The sequence below is a fragment of the Biomphalaria glabrata genome, chromosome 14 (assembly GCF_947242115.1).
Source record: "Biomphalaria glabrata chromosome 14, xgBioGlab47.1, whole genome shotgun sequence".
In the NCBI taxonomy this organism is placed as follows: Eukaryota; Metazoa; Mollusca; class Gastropoda; family Planorbidae; genus Biomphalaria; species Biomphalaria glabrata.
The window spans coordinates 5,781,368-5,803,493 of NC_074724.1; the positions used below are offsets into that span (position 1 = coordinate 5,781,368).

Consider the following 22,126-nt stretch of genomic DNA (forward strand, 5'->3'; position numbering starts at 1 on the left):
TTGTTTTTGAATAAAGCCAATGATATTTACACTATGTTTTAGTCATACCTAGTCTTAGAAATTTATTCCTGTTATTTAAAAAAAAAAAAAATCCTACAGTGAAGAAATATTCAGTTATCAAGACTATTTACACTATTGTGGGATTCCCCCCCCCCCCCTAAAAATTATTTGATACTAGAAAGTAATATAGTTCGATGGTGTTTTATATAAAAGATGTACCATGAGATACAACAATTCTAAACTTTAAAAGATCTGTTAAGGTATTATTTATTTACCTAAAGAAACTGCTGACATATTCACATTAGATTAGCGTAATAACATCAGTAAAATTATTAAACTTAGAGCCAATATTTTAAATTACGTTTGTAAAGCGCATTTTCCATGCTCTATACATGCTCATTGTGCTCTGGTCTAATCTCTTTTGTGGAATTACGGAAGCAGGTGATACCTGGAAAGAAGGTTTGCGAGTTACTTTTAGTGGCTCCGAAAACACAACTCTGCTCGAGACGAGGTTTGAACTCGAGCACCCTTGATGGGAACCATAGCCTACATAAAACACTAAACCATAACTTACTAATTCAAAAATGTAAACTAATAAAATACCAAAAAAAAAACCACTAAAAGTTATTTAATATGCTAGGACAAATTTGCACAAGCGCCCATTTATCCCTAATGCTATCAGAGCAATAAAAAAAAAGGTTAAACCAGCTAGGAATCCAATCCGTTAGCATAGTTAGAGTCATGCAAAACCAGTTTAACACAACCAGGAAGTGACTTCGCAGACTTTAGGTTAACATGCATGACTAGAAGCATGAAGCGTAGGACGTAATCATCTTATTTTTTTAAGCAACGTCTTTATTATATAAGATAAGATAAGATAGGCGTAGGAATCTTAATTATACTTGTAATCTGAAGGATAAGATTTAAAAAAATGCTAAATACGCAATATATATATATACAACGAATAAATAATGAAAAGTAATTAAGAAGTGTTTTAAAATGAGTCACAGTAAAAATAAGTGTCACTTTATAACTTTACAGTAAAATCCTAATAGCATGGGCATCTTCATGCTTGAGGTTTGTAATGGCAATGAAAAATATAGATATCGAATTTCTCCTTACGTTAAATTCCTATAAGTAAATGACCATAAAAGCTTTTACATTTACAAAATTAAAATTCTTTTATTGATTGATCAATTTTAGTATACAAAGAATTCTTAACATATTCATCTAAACCTATTTAAGGAAAAAAGTTTTTAATTCTGTTACGTAAGTTCTTTTAATGTATCTCATCCTGTCTAAAACGCCCTGTGTTTGCCATATACAATATGTCTTATTAAATACATAGATTCAATAACAAAAAAATAATTTAATAATATACAGATTGAAAAGTTTAATAAAATAAAAAAAAACAACAACCAACAAACAAACAAAAAACATATGACAATTTTCTTAAGGGGTTTAATAATTTACAATGCATAATACATTTTTTGAATTCTGTATTTCTAAGGCCATAGTACGAGCTTCGCCTATAGTACAGTAGGTATCTGCAAGAAGAAATAGAGTTCAGAATAATAAGCTTTCTTTTATAATTTAATGGATTATAAGTATATTTATTTAACTAACTGACACTTTCTTGAAATGTATTACCTTCCATATTCTTGACATAAACATTAAGGTCATAGATGTCAGAGTTATAAAATGTGTTCACTAAGAAAATAAATAATGTATGCATTAAGAAAAGAAAATCAAAATTTTGTATACAATTAACATTAACTTGTACCATCTACATTACTAATATTTTTTTCTAAACAAGTTCTTTGTATGAGTCCAGATCTATTTCAGATGTTATAATTTAAAAAAAAATCCTTACAAATGTAACAAAGCAATATTAAAATAATGAATGATAAGCATAAGCTAAATTTGTTTTCAATTACCTTCTTTGTTTTTTGCGTCTCCATTTTCTCTGTATAAAAGAATATAAAAAAGACAATTTCAGAATGTTTTTACGTTTGTCATGTCTCTTTCTTTCTCCCTCCCTATCTGTCTATATCTTTCTATCTACTGTAACCCTTTCGTGACGAGCATTATACTAAGACTTATTCCATTTGGGCAGTGTGCTTTAAGGTCTCCCTGTACAAAGAATAGCTGAACATGAACCAGTTCTTTCTCTCTCTAGTCTGTACAGGGCCGGGTCTTTCTGTTCCTCTCGATTTTATTGCCACCATGCACCTTAACCGTCTGGCCTTTTCATCTGCCCCCATAATTTTCTGCCCTTCTCTGACTTGCCCCAGCTTTCGCACTATAGTGTCGGTACTCTCTGACAGACTAGACCTCGAACACGGGAGAGCGGCACGTTAGTTACAGGTGCCAAAAAACATGCCGTTTTAGTTAACTGATCGGCTAGCTCGTTGCCGACCAGACCGTGATTAGCAGCCAATCTTAACATACACACAATCATATTATTTACAAACAGCCGTTTTACGCAATTCATTAACTTCTCCAAACTTGTAGGCCTTGTATCTTGCCTTTCAAAACTTATAGTGAACGAGTCCCTGAAATTAACTAAGTCTGCTGATGGCGGAGTTCTCCTTTTCCTACTGATTTTTTCTTCAACACATTCCAACGTTTTTCCACAACGAGGGCTCATCAGTTTGTTACTATCGGTGTTGCATTGAAACCATATCACCGCATCATACCCAGTTCTCTATCTCTGTCTGTTTTATCTATCTATCTATCTATCTATCTATCTATCTATCTATCTATCTATCTATCTATCTATCTATCTGTCTGTCTGTCTGTCTGTCTGTTTATCTTTCTAATATTCTAATATATTTATATATTTGGAACATTCTAGATTGTTTTCTTCGTTTTGTTTCTTTTTTAAGACATAAGCAGAGATGCCTACATGCCAAAATGAAAATGCGTATTCCCAGACCTTGAAATGCGTATTTTGAGGGGCAAATGCATATTTTCCTAAATATCAAGAAATATAACCAGGAAACACTAAAATTAAATCATTCAAGCACATAACATACATGAAAAGCAGCTATTCTAAAGTTAACACAGCATAAAGTTATACCGGTATAAGCCATTTTGTACATGTGTCAAAATATTTAATTTCGTTTATAGGCAGTTTATTTGCCAGGTATCCAGACACTGGAAATATTTTAAATCACTCATTCTCTTCTTCCACACTTTTTTTTTTATAGAGTTAGCTATGAAAGCTTTGGCATCCCTACAATCACTAAAAACAAACATTTTAAATATTTGGTTTTCAGGCAGATAATCCTAATTAGTCATTAAAATTGTTTCTAGTATAAAAAAGCTTGGCAGATGAGTGTGCCTTAAATGCCCCTGATTTCATTTTTTGAACTTAGGCCTTCATAAGTAATGGAACCTAGCTAGTCGCTAGTGACCATAACAGTAGCTACCACAGAAAATAGATACATTCTGCAAGTTATGGAACATCAGTTTGATTTCCTTTATCATGCTAAAAGAGAGATTAAGTGCAACCAATGTTTTTTCTACGAAAATTCTCTGCCCTTCTCACTTTCATCTAAAAAACAACAACAACTAATCCAAATCTAGAATATATCTAGATCTGTAAGCAGCTTCATTAATAGTTGATTGTATTTTAGTTTTTTTAATGTGCATATTTTAGAATCCGTGAAACGAAATTGCTTCTTTTGGGTAGATTTAATTTTTGATCTAGATCTCATAACAGTTATTTAGAGCCTTGAGTTTTTGAGGTACCTCTTCTACTAGAGTAGAATCTAAACATACAGCCTACATTGATTGCTACATCTAGCCAGTAGAGTAAATCTAGGTCTATTACACACCTGGTCATTTCTAGAGCTAGATTGTAGCTTAGAATTTGATTTAGATCTAGAATTATATCTAAATCTAGAAAAATCTAGATCTATATTTAGATTACACAATTAAATCTAGATCTAAATCTCAATTCTAAATCTAGATTTACGTACATCCATAGACATAAATAAATATAGACTGGCAGATTAAAGAGTTTTATGAAACGAAAATTTGTGACTTACAATTTTGTGTACTTTATTATACAGCATTTATGAGCAGTATAAACGTTAAGTATTCATATCTATTTCAGCCATAACCTATATAAGTATTACATTATTTTTACGAGTGTTTTTTTTTAAATCTCTAAGAATGAAGATCATGCAATTTTTCATAATTCGGAAATCCGAATACAATAGATATACATGTTTTCAAGTTACATAAAGTTACTTCCTTAGGGCCAGTCTATATGTATTTATGTCTATGCGTACATTCTATTATAGACGCCTGACATATATCTAGATCCAGCCTAGATGAATTAGAACTAATCATTAATTCCCAATTAAATTGGAGACTTCATTTAAGCTGACACATTGAAAGGAACTCAACTTTATTTAGATCAGTAAGATCTAGATCTAGTAAATATTTAAATCTTAAATATTGAAATATTCGCGCGTCAGGCGCGCAAAAAAAAGTGTTACTAGATCTATCTCGTGGTAGATCTAATAGGTATAGTCTATTTCCTGGCATTGACGCACTGATCTATATATACGATTAGCAAGAACTACTTTTTTAAAAATTTTTTTTCTGCATTAGAGGGGGAAAAGCGTATTCTCAGATGATATTTTGGAGTTCATTTGCGTACAAAATACTCAAGATGCGTACTTGTAAGCAACTCTGCATAAGAGACTTTGTTTCTCTGAAAAACTATCGTCTATCTAATCTTCTGTAGACATCTTTTAAACATTTATATTTACACCAAACAAACTTCTGTTTCCATTATGGACTTTTACAGGTACTATATATATTTCTAAAGTAATTCTAGTTGTATTTAGAATTTGAAATCAATATTTGGCTACACCTTAAAGACTGGATTTTGAATTTCTGGATTTCTAGGACCTCCTTGCTTCAACACAACATATGATAAAAACTAATATCAGCTACTTGTAGTGCTGGTCTCGTATGACCCTGGTTGACCATTATCCAAAGAAACATGTGCTTTTTAAATCCTATTTTAATTTTTGAGTTAAACTTTTAAACATAATATAAATTCATAACAATATAAATACATTTTGCTTTCACATATAAATTATACAAAATATATTATTTATAGTAGAAACCAGATGAATTAAATATGATACGAAATCTGACAACTGACCTTATTTTTTTAAGACGTAAATACATTTTAAATCTTTTATAACAATCTGAAAAATGTAGAGTAACTTTATAGACAAATAAATATACAAATGTATTGCTAATATACTAAAACAATATTGCTTACCAAATTTTTTTAAACCTAAATTTAACTTACATACACTTCAAATTTTTATGAATTTACTTATCACCTAGAAATTATAAATCTAAAACTTCACCCGCAGACGTTACAACTATGCTTAATTTATTTTATGCTGCATAACGAAACTTAACTTACAATACCATACCAGTTTGCTTTACGAAGAATAATGTTAACATGCTTGTGGCCACTAGCACTGCTATCGATGCCAAAATGATTTTTGTCTTTGAGCCTGTATAAACTTCACACTGTGGTATTTCTGAAATGTTATGTTAGTGAAAAATTTAACTTCTTCCAAAAATGTTTCTCTTTATTAAAAAACTATTATTTTGATTAGGAACAAATAAAGATCGGATCGGATCAAATAAAGTGGATTTTTAAAAAAATTGAGTGTCTAGTGTTTTCGGTGTACAGAACACATTTCGGAATTAATTTGTAATGGTTTTGCGCTGGTAGTAGAAAAAGTATTTTTATTTTTTTGATGGGCAGCAGGTATCATTTAATAAAATGTCATGGAAATTATTTTAGTTTGTCTATTTCTATATCTTTTCTAAGTCTTTCTTTTCTGATTCTCCCTTCTTTAATTTTATGTTTCATTATATTGTCAACATAATTCTCCATATCACTTTATCTTTTATTGTTATTCTTAAGAAATATGAACCCGAACTTAAAAATCTAAATGAATAAAAAAAATTTGTCTTCTTAGATACACTGAAGTATCAAAGTCCCTAGTGGTGTTTTTTTTTTTCATCAGAATAAATATAAGTAACAAAATTATGCTACATGAATATGCAATATGTAAATAAGTATTCTTTTCAACAAAAATATAAATACCTTCGACTGATGATCTATTGGAAATGTCTGTTAAGTTACTGTGAAAACAGCACTTCATCTGATATCTTTGTGATTCACATTCATTGCATATAAAATACTGTGTTAAATGATCACTTTTGCAGATGTATAATCCTACAGTAAAGTTTGAGTATGACTTGTTTTCAGTATTGGTTAAAAATTTATTGTCTGATTCATGACAAATCGTTAGGTTAAAATTGTCAGTTTTTATAGTTGCTGTAACATTTTCTAATTTATACATTGACAAAGTCTCTTTTATATTTGACATGTTTTTGTCGTGAATACAGCTGCTACAAATTCTTTCCGAGTTTGAGAAATGAAAAATACCTATTGATTTTTCAAAATAAAAAACATAAAGAAAAAACAACTACCAACTAATATGAATGAAAACATAATATGACATTGGTGTGTAATTAGAAAACAGGAGACAGAGAACTAATATTTGTACTTCATTTTAATATGCATAATATTTCTATCATTAAAAGTAGGGTGTAATATGTGAAAAAATAGTAAGCTGACAAAATTCAGATTAGCTTTTATTATACTGTGCACATATTTTTACAATGTAGATGATTTCATCTTATTTTTTTGTCGTTTTTTTTTTCATATGACATTTCTTGTTTTAGTCATTAACATAAATAATTGATTACAATTAATAGTAGTCTCTGCTATTTCTTTAAAACTTTACATGTCCAAATTTAATTTTTGAAAAAATGAAGTCAAACTTTGTTAACTATATTATAATGTGTAAAAGTAATGCACACATCTATTGCTGGATAAATCTGACAAGAGAGGTAATATAAAATGAAAGAACATTTAAAAATGATAATTTCTAAATCTTTACGAACAATTTAATAGTGTTTACCAATAGCTATTTTAATTTGAAAATAATGACAACAGAATTTTTTTTTAAATAAAAGGATGAAATAGTAATATACAACACATAAACACATTAAGTTATTAGCCTTCTTTCCTGGATTAATTTTATTCTATTTAACTCACTTTGAAATAAAATTCAAAATTGAATAAAACAAAACAGCAAACAAATTGAGTGAAAAAAACAAAAACAAACTTACACTCTGTATATGCGCACAGCGAGGTTGTTTCTGCATAATTATTAGGAAAGGCAGTAGATCTAGTAGAAATTGTGTCTAAATATAAATAGTATATATATAAAAGATAAAGTGCATATGTATGAGATAAATGGATTATAAAATTCGATTACTTATACTTTGGAATAAGACAGTCTAGTTTTATTTGTTTATCTTGTTATAATTAAACACAATTGAAATGTACCTTTGCGAATGGTATATGTTAAATTTGTTCCGAACTGAGTATCAGTATCATGGCCAGTAACATTAGCATATATTAAAAAAGTAATATTACGTTCCTCTGATACCATAGTTAAGTTATATAGTGTACAGTTAATTTGAGAGTTGCTAGCTGTAATCACTGGAGTTTCAGGGCTCTGTAAAATTAATTTTAATTTATATTTCATTAGTTATATAAATAGCTTCATAAATTTAAAAAAATCATAATCTCACTCTTTCTCTTACTTAATAAATGAGAAATGGACGAGCTCTCATCCAAATCATAAGAAAGATGACGCTTACTTTAAACTATCCCGACAAGATCAACGTCTAATCTTTCGACTCATGACCGGACACAACAGAATGCGACAACACATGTACCGGAAGCTCAAAATTGGAACCAGTGAAATCTGCCCATGTGGAGTATCATCAGAAAATGCCGACCACGTCCTCCAAACGAAGAAGAAGAAGAAGAACTCTTTCTCTCTCACTACACTCTTTTCTCCTTTCTCTCTCCTCTCAGTCATTCTTATATCTTTCTTGTATATCTCCTGTTTCTCTACTCTATATGTTCTTTATATTCGTATCTCATTTCTCTTCTCTCTTTACTATTTCTCTCTTCTCTGCAAAACTCACTTCCCTCTCACTATTTGCTCTTTTTTTTGACAAAGCTTCTATCAACTCACTCTGTCTGTCCTTCTGTCTGTCTGGTAAAAGTTTGTACATGCTATTTCTCCGACATACAATCTCAGATCAAGCTGAACATTCGCACTATTATTTCTTTTACCTAACAACACAAGAATCAATAAGGACCCAGATAAATGCTATGACTCCAGCCCACGTTTTGACAACCTACAATTTTCACATCTTTAATTACGTCTGTTAGTTCTTTGTCTTGGATAGTATCTACTAAAACCTTAGTTGCCGTTGCTTTCAATTGGATGCGTTGGCTGTTTACCAGATACAAAGTTTGTAAATGTATTTGTCACTTGTGGCTCAGTCTCTTCTTATTAAGGATTCGTCTTGGGTTCTTTATTCTTACGGTCAGAAAGTATTTGCACAAGTGTGATAAGGGTTGTCTCAATGTCCTCAGGTTTAAAAAGTTGATCCCATAACACATAAATTTGTTCTCGCGCCGACACTGATGGTGGGCAACAGCACACAGTTCAACACGAGGAACAGACAACATATTGATTCTAGAGAAAGGACTGTTTTAGATCGGGCTGAAGTGATCTGCAGATTATGGGAGTCTGAGCTGTTTGGGACTAAAAGACGTCCTTCGGGCTAACAGTGAACTGTATTTAGAACCTGGAGTGACACTGGGAAAGCTGTCTCTTTTTTAGTTTCCCGATCTCTATTTTTCTCTCCTCATTGGCAAATTACTCTCTTTCTCTCCTATTTCTCTCCTCGGACATCGATCTGTCCGTCTCTCCCGTTAATCTTTGCTTATCTGTTTCTCTCATCTCTCTTTCTTACATTGACCTCTTTCTCATTTCTTCTTTCCATTCTTTCTCCTGTTTCTCTTCTCTTTCTAAGGCTCACAGCTCTCTAATTTTATCATCTTTTTTTTGTTTGTCATCTTTATCTGTCTACCTTCTCCCTTCCACCTCTCAATCATTTAAAGATATACACTTACCTCATCATTACCATTGTAAAATATACACGTCGTAATTTTATTTCTAGTTTGAGCAGAACATTGCACAATATACAGACCGTTTTTCATCGGCTCGGAATGGCATTTGACTTCTTTTGGAATTTCTGAAAATAAAAAAAAAATTAAGTAAGGATACTCATACCTTATCTACCTAACTCATTAACAAAATTATGATAAGTCTGATATTGAAAAGCTCAAAGATAGTGTGTGGCTTGCTAAAGCTAGAAAAGTCAAGTCCTACACTAATTATGTGATCAAGACATAATTTGCAATGGTGCTACTTTTGAGAAGCAATCCACATGTATGGAAAACAACATTTGAAGTTGTAGACCTCAATCAAGAAAGATTTTGACATTTGATGGGGAAAAATCGGTATGCATAGCAATACTACAACAAAAAGACACCATGGAATTCAAGCTAGAAGAAAATTTTCTGAAATGCTGAAAACAACATAAACAATTCAAGAGAATACAAGACTCGACTATCTTTTATTCTGAGACCGTTGGGGCACCATACATGATTTGTCGACCGTCTTGCTCAATTACTCTGTCATTTTGCCTTGGATAGAACCTCTTTCAAAGGCAGGCCCATCCATTCTTTTATGCCTTCCTTTCGCTTTCTCTGTCTGCCTCTTCTGCTTTTTCCTGGAACAGTTCCTTGAAGAAAGGTATAGTGTTTATATAACAAACACACTTAATTTTGTAATACAAATATTTTTTAAAACTATTTAAAAAAAAAAAAACCTTTGCAAGAATATTTTAAAACTATACACACACTCACACAAAACATACTCTAATGACAATTAATTAAATATTAATGGTTTCAAAAGTTATTAATAGTTTTATATGATGCAAAAATGGTGTATTAAAAAAAACAACTTCTCGCATAATTACTATTAAAAATTAAATGATTCGCTTTCAGAAGAAAAAAAAGCCCATGCATCAAAACGTTAAAAGCTCTAAGATATCATGATGTCGAAATTTCAATATTTAAAAAAAAAAAAATTACTATGATCTAAAGAGAACGGCTATTCCTCTTTCGGAGGCTGCTAAAAAGAGACGATAAGACCGATTCTAGAAAGCGTAAATGGTTTTATACTTTTTATCTTCTTTACTGAAAACAAACGCACTGATGTCTAATTATCTGTTACGTGCGCAGCTTAGCGTGAATGTGGAATGGTGCGAATGCGTGTTGAAAGGGTTAGATAGGAGAGAACAAAATATTGGTAAATGTAAATGAAGATATTATTGATATATTATTAATTGTTACTTGAGATTAAAGTCTTCATAATCTACTATATATAAGTTGGTTGGTGTATAATTAAGAGTCTCATCTGCTCGTAACATTATCAAATGTCCAATTTGTACTGAATGGTCCGAAGCTTTATCTGCACGTTACATAATAAGACTAATAAATATAAATTGAAATATGAAGATAGCAATGAAAGTTAAGTATTTATTTTATTAGATTTCAGTTCCATTAATTAAATTTAAATAACTTTCTTTAAAATTTACTATCTTTTCTTTTAATAGGCATCAAGACTAACAAAAATAAACTATGACTGAGTGATTTTCATAGCCCTGGGGATTGATGTGGACTATCGGCGTTTCTTTTTTTTTTTTTTTTGGGTGGTCTTTTGAACCCTGCGACGTGTTCAATTCAAAGAATCGGTATCATCAAGTGTATTTAGCTCACTGTGTACCTGCCGAAAATTACCAATAAAACAATTTTTTTTTTTTCGGTTGAAACATAATACAGTGAGTTAATGATTTTTTTTACCTTAACTTTACGGATCCCTTAGTTAGGCTACCATGCAAGATTTGTCAACCGTCTTTCACCGTTTCTCTCTGTCTTTTCCTGCCCATTATTTAGTGTTGTCTTTTCATCGTTTTCTCTGTCTGACTTTTCTTTTTTCCTGGTACTGTTCCCTAAAGGAAGGTCTGCCTGGGAACTTGTAATATGGTCATAGATTTTAGCTTGCGTTCTTACGATAGTTAGCAGGTCATCAATGGGTCCAATCGCTGCAGAAATCCTTTCTCTAATCCCTTGGTTTGTGATGCGGTCTTTGAATGTTAATGATTTACTTATTTTAATATATGATCTTATTATAAGACTTTTGAGACTTTTCAAGAAAACGATTCTATATCAATCATACCACTATTATTGTATCAATGTATTGTATGTGTGTCTTAAGAAAAGAAGAATAAGAATCTTCAATATATATATGATTCTCTTCATAACTCAACAATTTGGACACCAAGACGTAAATGAAAGATCACACTTTTATTTCTAAAAGTCGGACTAGAGTTACCCAACGAAAAAAAAAGAAAGGGGGGGGGGAGGAACAAGTAATCTACTCTGTATTCACCCGTCGCTAAGTAGCAGGGCCGCACTTAACCATAGTGGGGTCCTATGGAAACGGATTTGGAGGCTCCAAGTTTGGGTAGGGTTACTGATAATAAGTGAAAATTAAAGAGTTTGTATTAGAAAACAAATTGTCTTTGCATTTTATTCATTCTTTACTACGTACAGAATTACTTTACGAGCCTTGCGTGTAGCGAAGTCATACAGTATATCATAAAAATTCTATTCCCTACATACATCACGCTAAATAGCAAGGATTACCAAATGTTTTAATCTAACTACGAGAATTGTTGACCTCAAGTAATTCTTCATTAGTTTGAGGCGCGAGGGAAAGGAAAAATGTGACATCAGTGCCTGATAGTATGGTAGATTGGAGGGGTGGTGGTAGTGCTTTTAGCGCTTGATGGGCTAAGTTAGGAAAATTGATGATAAAACGTTAAAATAAAATAATTAAATGCTTGGACCTGAGTGATACCTTGAGTGAGCTAAACCTGTCGTCACAGGTTGCTGTGGCCAGCCCTGCAAAATAGCGGCGTATGCTACGCCGTGGGTCGACTAGTTCAAGATATAAACAAGAAAGCATAACATTAAACATGTTTGTCACAATTAGAATCATCTCATGAAGCTAAACATTAGTTACAGGGAAATGGATGTTAGAATAGCAAGAGAAACTCGGTACAGAACAAGTAACTATAGTAACTCAGAGTGAACAGATGAGAAATGTGAGCTTTGGTTTTGGTACAGAGTGTACATATTTATTGTGAAAAGAGAATCGACTTTGTATTTATTAAAATGGTTTGGAAACTCAATGATGTTAGATATTGTGTTAATATTACATTGCGAGTTCACAATTGTTGAGGCACCCCTCAAAATTTACAAACCAGGTTATTTTATCTTATGTTATATAATACAGACGTTACTTCAAAAAAGAAGATGCATATTAACCAATTTTATCCAGTAAATAAGTGTTTTCTATTGATATTGGACTTCGTCAGTTGTATAAAGGATCTAGTATAGTAAGTCTAATGAACATATGTACCTAGGCACATATACGTTAAGCCTACAACACATTATCGAACGAGAACTCAAGGTAAAGTCTACTCAAAATAATGCCATGTCACATAATTGGTATCAAAAGTTAGAGCGTTTGAAACCAGTGGTTTATTTGGCTTAAAAGCCCCATCAAACTATAATTACCACATAGCACGGATAGCAGGCAGGAGTTTTGAGAATATTAATTCCCTCCCCCCAAAAGAAAACCAGAAGTTAAAGAAAAATGAATTAAAGTGACTGGGCTACATCAGTTTAATAAGTCGCCAATACTTCAATCTTTTTACAGAAGAGGGTTGAAAATTAGCCTACATATAAAAAACCTAGTTCTCGAATTCGTGTAACAATGGGGGATTTTAAAATTCTGCTTCAGCCCCCCCCCACTTCAAAAAATGTGTAACTATTCGATATATTCTATTTCCATTTGAATGAAAAAAATGTATTGAGAAAACATTTAATAAAAATGGGCTAACATATTTAGGGAAAAAACGATATTTATATTTTCACTTACCAATAACTTGGAAGTAGCACGTTTTATTCACAATTGGCTTTTTAAGATTTTTATTCACTACTGAAAATTGTCCTTCATAATCTTTTGTAACGTTGTAAAAACTAATATTTATGTTTACCATTTCGTTTGTTATTGACGTCGTAACGTTTTGTGGCTGAAAAGCTGGGTCACATGTACAGCCATTAGAACATTTACAATTAGTCATTGTTAAGGCTTCTATATTACGTTTACTTGCTCTGACTATCAGGATGTCTTCAGTGTAATTAATGTTGGTTGTAATATAAAGTGAACCTTTGCCTCCATTTACTCCTATACCACAATGTATTTGAACAGTCGCTGAAAAGAAATTTTAACAGGAATATTAAATCTTTGTATTTGTGTTGGTGTTTAATTAAATTATATATATATATATATATATATATATATATATATATATATATATATATATATATATATATATAAATAAATATATATATATATATATATATATATATATATATATATATTTATATAATACATATTGATTATACTCTGGAAAAAATATTTTATATAAAATATTTATTTTATGTCATAAAATTTGTAAAGCTATGCAAATTGACTGCCTGTTCGATTAGATTGCAATCTGGACTTTCGTTCGGTGATCGCTATGAAGCATCCGTAATATGTAACTTTATAGTATGAGAAGCAGGAAGTTTCAACATTGGATATTTTCTTTAAATATAGCTCTGTATTTACCGGCAGAATCAATTTTTAGCGGCCCCCGAAAGGGAAAAAGACGCTATTAGTTTTGTATGAAATGTCTGTCCGTCTGTCCGTCCGTCCATCCCGTTTAGATCTCAGACATCATGATATTTTAGATCATTCAAAGTTCCGATGCAACGGATACCTTTTTTCTTTTCCCAAAATGAACCATCTAATTTTTAAAATTATAATTGTTAGCAGATTTTTAAAAAATTTACACCACTTTTCAATGACAACCTTCATGGGAAGTAAGTCTTATTAAAAAGTCACAAGCTTCTTCATTAAAAAATCAAGCTTCATTAATAGATTCGCGCATTGGTACTAAAAATTGCATCCAAGTTCACAATTGAAGAAGTGTTAATGGATCATTATAAAATAGATTTTCCATTTATTAACTAACTCATGAATAGAATACTGATTCAAATGTTGTTTTAAAAAAATAATTTTGATACGAACTTCGTTTTAATTGTAAGATTAAAAAAAAAGAAAAAACAAACTACTTTTATACCGCTCAGTTTTCACACATTGTCATTAGGCTATACACTTGACGACAATCTAAATTATAATAAATAGAGGCCAGACATAGATCTAGATTTAGATTTAATTGTATCAAACAATTTAAACAAAACTTACATTTATAATCAATGAAGAAAATAGTTTATCTTCTAACAGCTTAGGGGTGCAGATTTATTCATTATATAAGCAGTAGTACCACATCAAGAAGTGAATCTGTAACCCTACTAATTCTGATCATAATATTGACCTAGATCTAGTAGATCTAGATTCTATTTATAGATCTAGTCTAGTTTCTAGTCTAGATTAGGATATAGATTTAGTTCTGGATCTTTATTTAGAGTCTATTTAGTCTAGACCTAGTCTAGGATGGCTGCCTGGTCGCGCGGTTTGCGCGCAGGACTGTTGTTTGGATTTATCGATGGTCCCAGTTTCAAACCCTGCCCGCTCCCATACCCCGTCGTCTTGCGTGATGTTTGGACTAGGAAGTAATCATCTTCAACTCTGAAGGAACATCCGAAACATGTAAAACATTTTACAACCATTTTCTAGACCTAGTCTAGATTCTAGATCGAGATCTAGACAGATCTAAATCTTCAAGAGTCTAGATCCAGATCTAAACTAGATCTATATCATATCTAGAACTAGTCAAGAAATCTAGATCTTGTCTACATCTAGATTCTATATATATATTCTATATTCTGGATCTAGTCTAGACCTATTAAGTAAATAGAGTCGAGAATTTGGTGACTGTATTGGTTTTTTATTTTAGGGGGGTTTCACTTCAAAACCTCCCTTTAGCTACGCTCATGGAACTTTATGAATGTATTTTTGATTTAATTAAAAAAAAGGAAAATTAGCCTCACAGAATCCCCCCCCCCTTTTCCGCAAGGGATTGAGATTAATTTTCGCGTGGGGGGGTTGAACCCCAAACCCGCATCCTCTGACTACACCCCTGAATTAAACAGATGCACATGGATATCATGCGCATCTTTATATGTAGAAAATAGAAAAACATGATTGTGAATGCTCGAAGGCTCCTTGCAATATTGATGCATTATGATTAATATTTACATGGATAAAATATACATCACACACAGCTTTTTAGGCGTATTTTAGCGGCCCCCGTAAGGGAAAAAGCCTCTATTAGGTTTGTGCAAAATGTCCGTCTGTCCGTCTGTCCGTCTGTCTGTCTGTCCGTCTGTCCGTCTGTCCGTCTGTCACACTCACATCTCGAAAACTAGAAGAGATATGAAAAATATTATTTCATCATTAAATGCGGCTTGAAAAGTTTAGGTGCAACGGCTACTTTTGGTTTTCTAAAAGCAAACCTTTCAATTTATAAAATTAATTATGCAAGCGATTTTTTTCATAAAAATACACCAATTCTAAAACAATTACGTAAATGTAAGGGAAGCAATTTTACAATATGCTAAAAAGGTGGACAATTGTTGTGTATTTTCAGTATCACTAAGTCAAATATATTTTAAACATGTACAGGAAATGTTTACAGCAAATATAAATAATAGTTAAAGATGTTTTTTTCTGGTCAACTGGCTGCTAAAATTAAAAGAAAACATTTCTGTTTGTTTATAAAGCTAATAATGCACTTTGTATGTAAATATCACGCACATTTCTTAAATGGACTTTTTATGCAGCGATTTTTGTGCAGTAGCGTAACGTCGCAACATGATCAGGTGCTAAACCAATTCCAATCCGTATAAAAGAAGATTATTTTTGTGCGTTTTGTCTGTTGTTCGGTCTGTCCGTCACGAGTAGATAAACATATAACAGTAGAGGCTATTGTAAATCTGATTTAACCTTTACTTTTTAATTCAGAAATATTGCAATAGTTTTAAGTATCTATAATAGATTGTTCTGGATGTTTTGTGAGAAACAAATCAATGCCAATGAATATTTGTTTGCTCTTCTAACTTATATTAGATTTTATTTCCATGCTTAAACGTTGCAAGAAACACATGATCTTTAATATATCGTTCCAGTTTTTTTAATCTAAATAGCACATAATGCTAAATAAAAATATCTATACTGATTTATATTTCATTAACTATAAATTTTTTTAAATTTTTTTTTTTTTTATTTTTTTATAAAAAATAAATTATGTCAAATGATTGTTTGAAATCGCATAATTGACTAATATTAAACTTATATTCTTTGACACTGCGTCACTATAGTTTATTTATCAATATCAATTGTTCCGAATTTTTAACAAATGTATGTCAAATAATTTTATTTTTTTCAAAAATATCGACAATAGGTTATTCGCCAAAAATGATCCGAATTTTATATGAAAAATCTAATAACGCTAATAAATGTTTGAAATCCATCTTCTAATAAATAAAACAAATAATTTTCTCATTTACGAAAATTGGTTGTTCCGGATTTTTTATGAAAAATAGTTTAACTCTATTTATGTAAAATCGCACTTCTCTCTTACACTACATTTAACTTTCTAACTAAAACGTTAGAAAATCTAATTATCGTTAATATTATGCTCCGATTTTTAAGGAAAACAACTTCCTAACACCAAAGTATGGTTTGAAAAAATCTCCATAAGACTATGGTACATCTAATTTTCATAACAGACCATCCCACAAATTTAATTAACGGTATTTGATTAATCTGGAATTCTTATTTTCTTTCACTATAAATATATATAAACATCCGGAACAATCTATTATAGAAACTTAAAGATAATGCGATGTTTCGGAAGGGAAATTAAATTTTAATCAGATTTTCAATAGCTTTTGACTTTTTTTCTCGCTATTAACATAACGGACAGACAGACTAACAGACAAAACAAAAAAAAGCGTCTTTAATCCTTATATATATATATATATATATATATATATATATATATATATATATTAAGTCTAACTAGCCCATCAAATGAAATGTTAAAAGAACAAACTCGGTGCACCAATGTCTATGATCCCTCGAGAAGCTTCTCTTATAGATGACATTTTTTTAGTCTAACTAGGACGTGTGACGTAATGGAATTTTTTTCCTTTGACGTCATATGGAGTTAATTCTTTAAATGAAATGCTAAAAGGTCTCACTCGGTGCACCAATGTCTATGAACACTCGACAAGCGGCTCGTATAGATGACATTTTTTAGTCTAACTAGGCCGTGTGACGTAGTGGATTTTTTCCCTTTGACGTCATATGGAATAAGTTCTTTTAATGCTAAAACAACTCGGTATAGTAATGTTTATTAAACCTCGTAATGTGACTCGCATTTTAAAGACATAATAGCTAAATTTAGATCTAATCTAGATTTTTTACACTAGATCTAGATTTTATTTTGTTACATTAGAGCTAGATTATTAAAACTAGATTTAGATTTAACTTCTAATTAAAATCATTATAGAATCTAGATCTAGAATTTCTTGGTCTAGTTTAGAATGTTTGTTGTTTTACATGGACGACGGGTTAGGAACGGGCAGGGTTTGAACCTGGGACCATAGATGAATCCAAACGACAGTCCAGCGCGCAAACCGCACTACCAGACAGCCATAATTTAGACTAGATCAAGATCTATAATTTTAATTTCTAGGCTTAAAGTGTAGATTTTTATTTCTAAAGTCTAGATTGTCAATATGTCAATATTGCAATGTTATAAAATACTAAAACTAATCTACTATTTTAATATTTCAAATTGCAATTTGTCTATTAATTGATTATCTGGTGTTTTTTTTTAAATATAAATCTTATCTAAATTACATCTACATTATCCCAAATATATATTTTAGATCTAGATCTAGTAGATATAGATATTAAGAGTGCTAAATTAGTAGTTTAATTTAGGTAGAACTTTATCCTCATTTTAGTTCCATTTAAATGAAAATGCTCAATTATCTCAAATCACTCTTCTGACATATTGTACATATCCAGTAGTTGCCATTCCGTAATGTGTAGGTATATTATCAATAGTAGGCTATTAGTTTGTAACCAGTTTGTCATTAGATTAAGAGCAATGCCTGGTCGTGCGGGTAGCGCGCAAGACTGATTATCTCTACGGTCTCGGTTTCATACCCTGCTCGATGCCATCCTCAGTCGACCAGTGAATATGCGGATCCGACAGGGATCCGTCTCCCACGGGGGCCGCCTCTGAGTTTGTGTGGCAACACAAGCGCTCTTTGTAATCTTGTTTAAAAATAAGTATGTTACTTGTCAGGCGCTAACTAGATCTGTAATAAAAAAAAAACAACTTTTATTTCGAATTTAAAACTTGAAAAATAACACAGTCTTATTTTGTTCATGTAATAAAAGCAATGAAAGTAAACATATTTGTAAAATGTTTTCCATGTTTCGGATGTTCCTTCACAGTTGTAGATAGTTTACTTCCTAGTCCACGACCAGAGAGCTATTCAAATGTGTGTGTATCATGTATAATGTTACTAGCATTTCCCACCGGCTTCACCCTTTAATTTGTTCTCATATATATATATATATATATATATATATATATATATATATATATATATATATATATATATATATATATATATATATATATATATATATATTGTTTTATTTGGTATGGATGCCTTTTTTTCTTACAGCAAAATAATTGACCCCCTCTCTATTTTTTTTATTTACAACTTTAAAACGATATAAAGTTAAACGCTTCCCCAAACATTTAATTTGCCAACTAATCCTTGTATCACGTTGAACTGGATACTTTTTTTTTTTACCTGGGCCCTTTTTTTTAGTACTTCCTGCAATACAATCATTTCTGGCCAGTAAACTTTTTTTTCAATTTTTGTCCCCTCCTAATTTTCGCACCGCCCCTTAAAACACTTGAGTCTTAGTATCTTTTGCTTCTATTTGGTAATGTTCTGCTTTACATCTCCCAAGGAACCTTTTTTTGGTCAATAAATTCAATTACCATTATCAATTATTGCCCACCCCTAACTCTAAGCCTTGGAGAATAGTCCTACACTCAATTTATGTGAGTATTCTTCGACTTTTCAGTTTTTTATCGAAATATTTGAAAGACAACTATAATTCTTCAAACACCGTCAATTTTTAATCAAGTGTTAAAAATCATGTTAGGTTCGTGGTTAAAAATTCCAATCAACTTTTGTATAGATCGAATTACTAGACTTAAATTGTGTGACAAACGAAATTGAAAGCATTATAAAATGTAAAATGTGCCATCGCTGCTACGTATGTAATACGAATTTATAATGTAAAGTCTAGTCCACCCCCCCCCCCCCCCCCCAATAACAAACCTAGTTCCCTCGTGTGACCTCTAGAGAGTGCTTACGTCCATCGTATCTGACTTGGGGTCACCTGTCAATCAATGAACTCAATGTGATGGACTAAACAAATAAAAGGGGAAGGGAGTTGTTCATCTAGAAATATATCTGGTTACATTAGAGGTGTGGCTCTTGTAGTCCAGCCCCCCCCCCTAATAAAGATTAACTACTAAGTAAACAAACTCAGTTCCCTCGAAAGGTGTGACCACTAGAAAGTGTCAATACGCTGACATTAAACCTACGTCCATCGTATTTAACTTGTGGTTACACACCCATAAAAAACTCAATGTGATGGACTAAACAAATAAAAGGGGGTGGGAGTTGTTCATCTCTACCTCTGGAGATATACCCGCACAGCTAGACAGACGTCTGGTCAGCATGACGTGGTCAAGGAATGTAGCATTTTAACATGTTAACTAACTTACTCAAAGGTCAAGACAAATTGAAAAAAGTGCCAGCCATTGCTGCTCTGTATGTAAAGCGCATTTATGATGTAAAGTTTCATCTCTATTTATATTAAGTTATTAACACGCCTTGTCTTTATAATAAACGAAGTTTGGTGCATATTCATAATGGCTCTATTTTTAAGCACATTATTTTGTTTTCACATAAGCATTAATACATTCTATAACAGACAGTAATGGAACGAGGTCCACTTTATGCATATTAAATAGGTGTATTTTTTACTATCCGGTTTACTATCCGGTAGTGATATCCGACCGGAGCCGAATAGCACCGGATAGTAAAAAATGCCGGATATTCGTCAGAAGCCGGAGCCGGAGGGACTATCCGGTGCACCCCTAATATATATATATATGTATATTCAAGTTTTTTTTGCCAGATTACGGACTTGAACCCCCAACCCTCAGATTTTATGTCTGATGTTGTGTCAAATGAGTTATCTTAATGAAAAAAATAATTACAAAAAGAAAAGGCTTAAAAACGGAAATGTAGGCTTTAAAATTATAAAACTTGATGGGTTTAATTTGCGAAAAAAATTTTATATAGTAAATGTCACCGCTACGGTTTCGATTATGAAAATATCTTAGTTGTTCTAGAGCTAAGTTAAGAAATAAAAGGATAAATTTCCTTTTTTTTTCGTTCACGACGATAATTAGTGATAGGTGTGTTAGGAAATCAATGAATCAATCAGCGCCCTTATAAATACAAGATAGAATTCTATAGCGTTTAGAACACTTTTATTACATAAGAATATTATTAGTTTTAAATTGTAATGAAAAGAAAATACTTACCTACGATTTTTACAAGCATTTCCACGCACAATATGAGAATTTTATATTTATTCATTTTGTTCAAAGTGAAAAAATGGCAATGGTATTTATATTCTCATTTACTATCATACAATTTTTATGTGACAATAGTTGAAACAGGAAATTAAACTTCATTAACAGTATAGTCCCCTCATAAACATCTATTCATGGCGTAGATGATGTTAAGTTTAGCAATGTTGAAGATTAAAGGCTTTGGAGCCCGAATAAAGACGAACGCCTTACTTTTCTCAGATTATGTTATACACCCATTTAGATGTGGCAGTATAACAGATTTGGATATATGGCCTGCGTCAGCTGCGGTAATGGATAATCTCATGGATAATCATTAGCTGTGGTGGGAGCGATGTCGACTACACATCAGTTCTCCCCTCTCCACGTAGCTGATGTATCCAAAGGAACGGAAACTGCCGATACAGTTTGAGGTTAGCAGCCTCGCAGGCTCTGCCAGGGTGTACTACTGGGTTGCCGGCTCCTGATTTTTCGTCTCAATCACTTATAAAGCGATACATTTCAAGTCCTTTTGAACGGGTTACGAAAAACAAATGTAGATGGAAACAAAACACTATAAAGATATGTTTTAACAAAATTTTTATTCTGATCTTTGTGGATAGCTTCTTGATTCACTTATTAAAAAAAGATGTATCCGAAGTCTCTGCAATGTTCAGATAATTCAAGTAAACACATCTTGTAAACGATTTGCCTGAATCAAAACACATACTTTTTACAAAAGAAAGCCAGATAAATTTAACAGTCCGGCCGTCGAAATGGTCTTTTAATAATATGGATAAATTTGAAAAAGAATATTATTGACGTTTAAGGGATTGAGAAGCACATAAAAGATACTACAGTCTATAAAACTGTAACGAAATCAAACTTTGCCGACTTTTCACACAGGATAAAATATTCTTAATCAGGTATTTCGAATAATATTACTTAGAGTATGTCTCCTATAATGAATTACAGTGTTAAAACATGATACAATCTTGTATTCTTATGAAGTAAAATAATACAACTACTGCCAATGTAGGAAACTTAGAATCCAAAATTTATGCCCTTAAAATGTGCTGTACTTTTTTCAATTGTTTTCTTCCTTTGTCACTACATGATGACTCATTACTGAAGTCAAACTTTCGTCTTTACATTTCATTGTTCTGCATAACATACGTGTGAGCCTCAACCACTGGGCTGAGAGCTACACAGCGTGATTTATAGGGTAGTGGATTTGGAGGGA

The 22,126-nt window shown here is 31.8% G+C and overlaps 1 protein-coding gene across 2 annotated transcripts; it reads right to left on the reverse strand.

Annotated features, from left to right (window-relative positions):
* Positions 1 to 253: 253 nt before the first annotated feature.
* Positions 254 to 22,037, reverse strand: LOC106055306 (uncharacterized). 2 transcript variants are annotated; one of them, XM_013211510.2, is made up of 11 exons: positions 20,857 to 22,036; positions 13,065 to 13,400; positions 9,122 to 9,243; positions 7,472 to 7,643; positions 7,252 to 7,326; positions 6,158 to 6,502; positions 5,472 to 5,582; positions 5,189 to 5,234; positions 1,938 to 1,966; positions 1,651 to 1,710; positions 254 to 1,547 (listed from the first exon to the last, which is right to left on the reverse strand). In XM_013211510.2, the coding sequence occupies exons 1-11, from the start codon at positions 20,909 to 20,911 to the stop codon at positions 1,462 to 1,464; spliced, it is 1,437 nt and encodes a 478-aa protein (XP_013066964.2). In that variant the 5' UTR covers positions 20,912 to 22,036; the 3' UTR covers positions 254 to 1,461. The 2 variants fall into 2 exon arrangements, with proteins under 2 accessions (XP_013066964.2, XP_055867542.1); XM_056011567.1 differs by lacking the exons at positions 254 to 1,547; positions 1,651 to 1,710; positions 1,938 to 1,966 and having other exon boundaries at positions 5,462 to 5,582; positions 20,857 to 22,037.
* Positions 22,038 to 22,126: the final 89 nt, after the last annotated feature.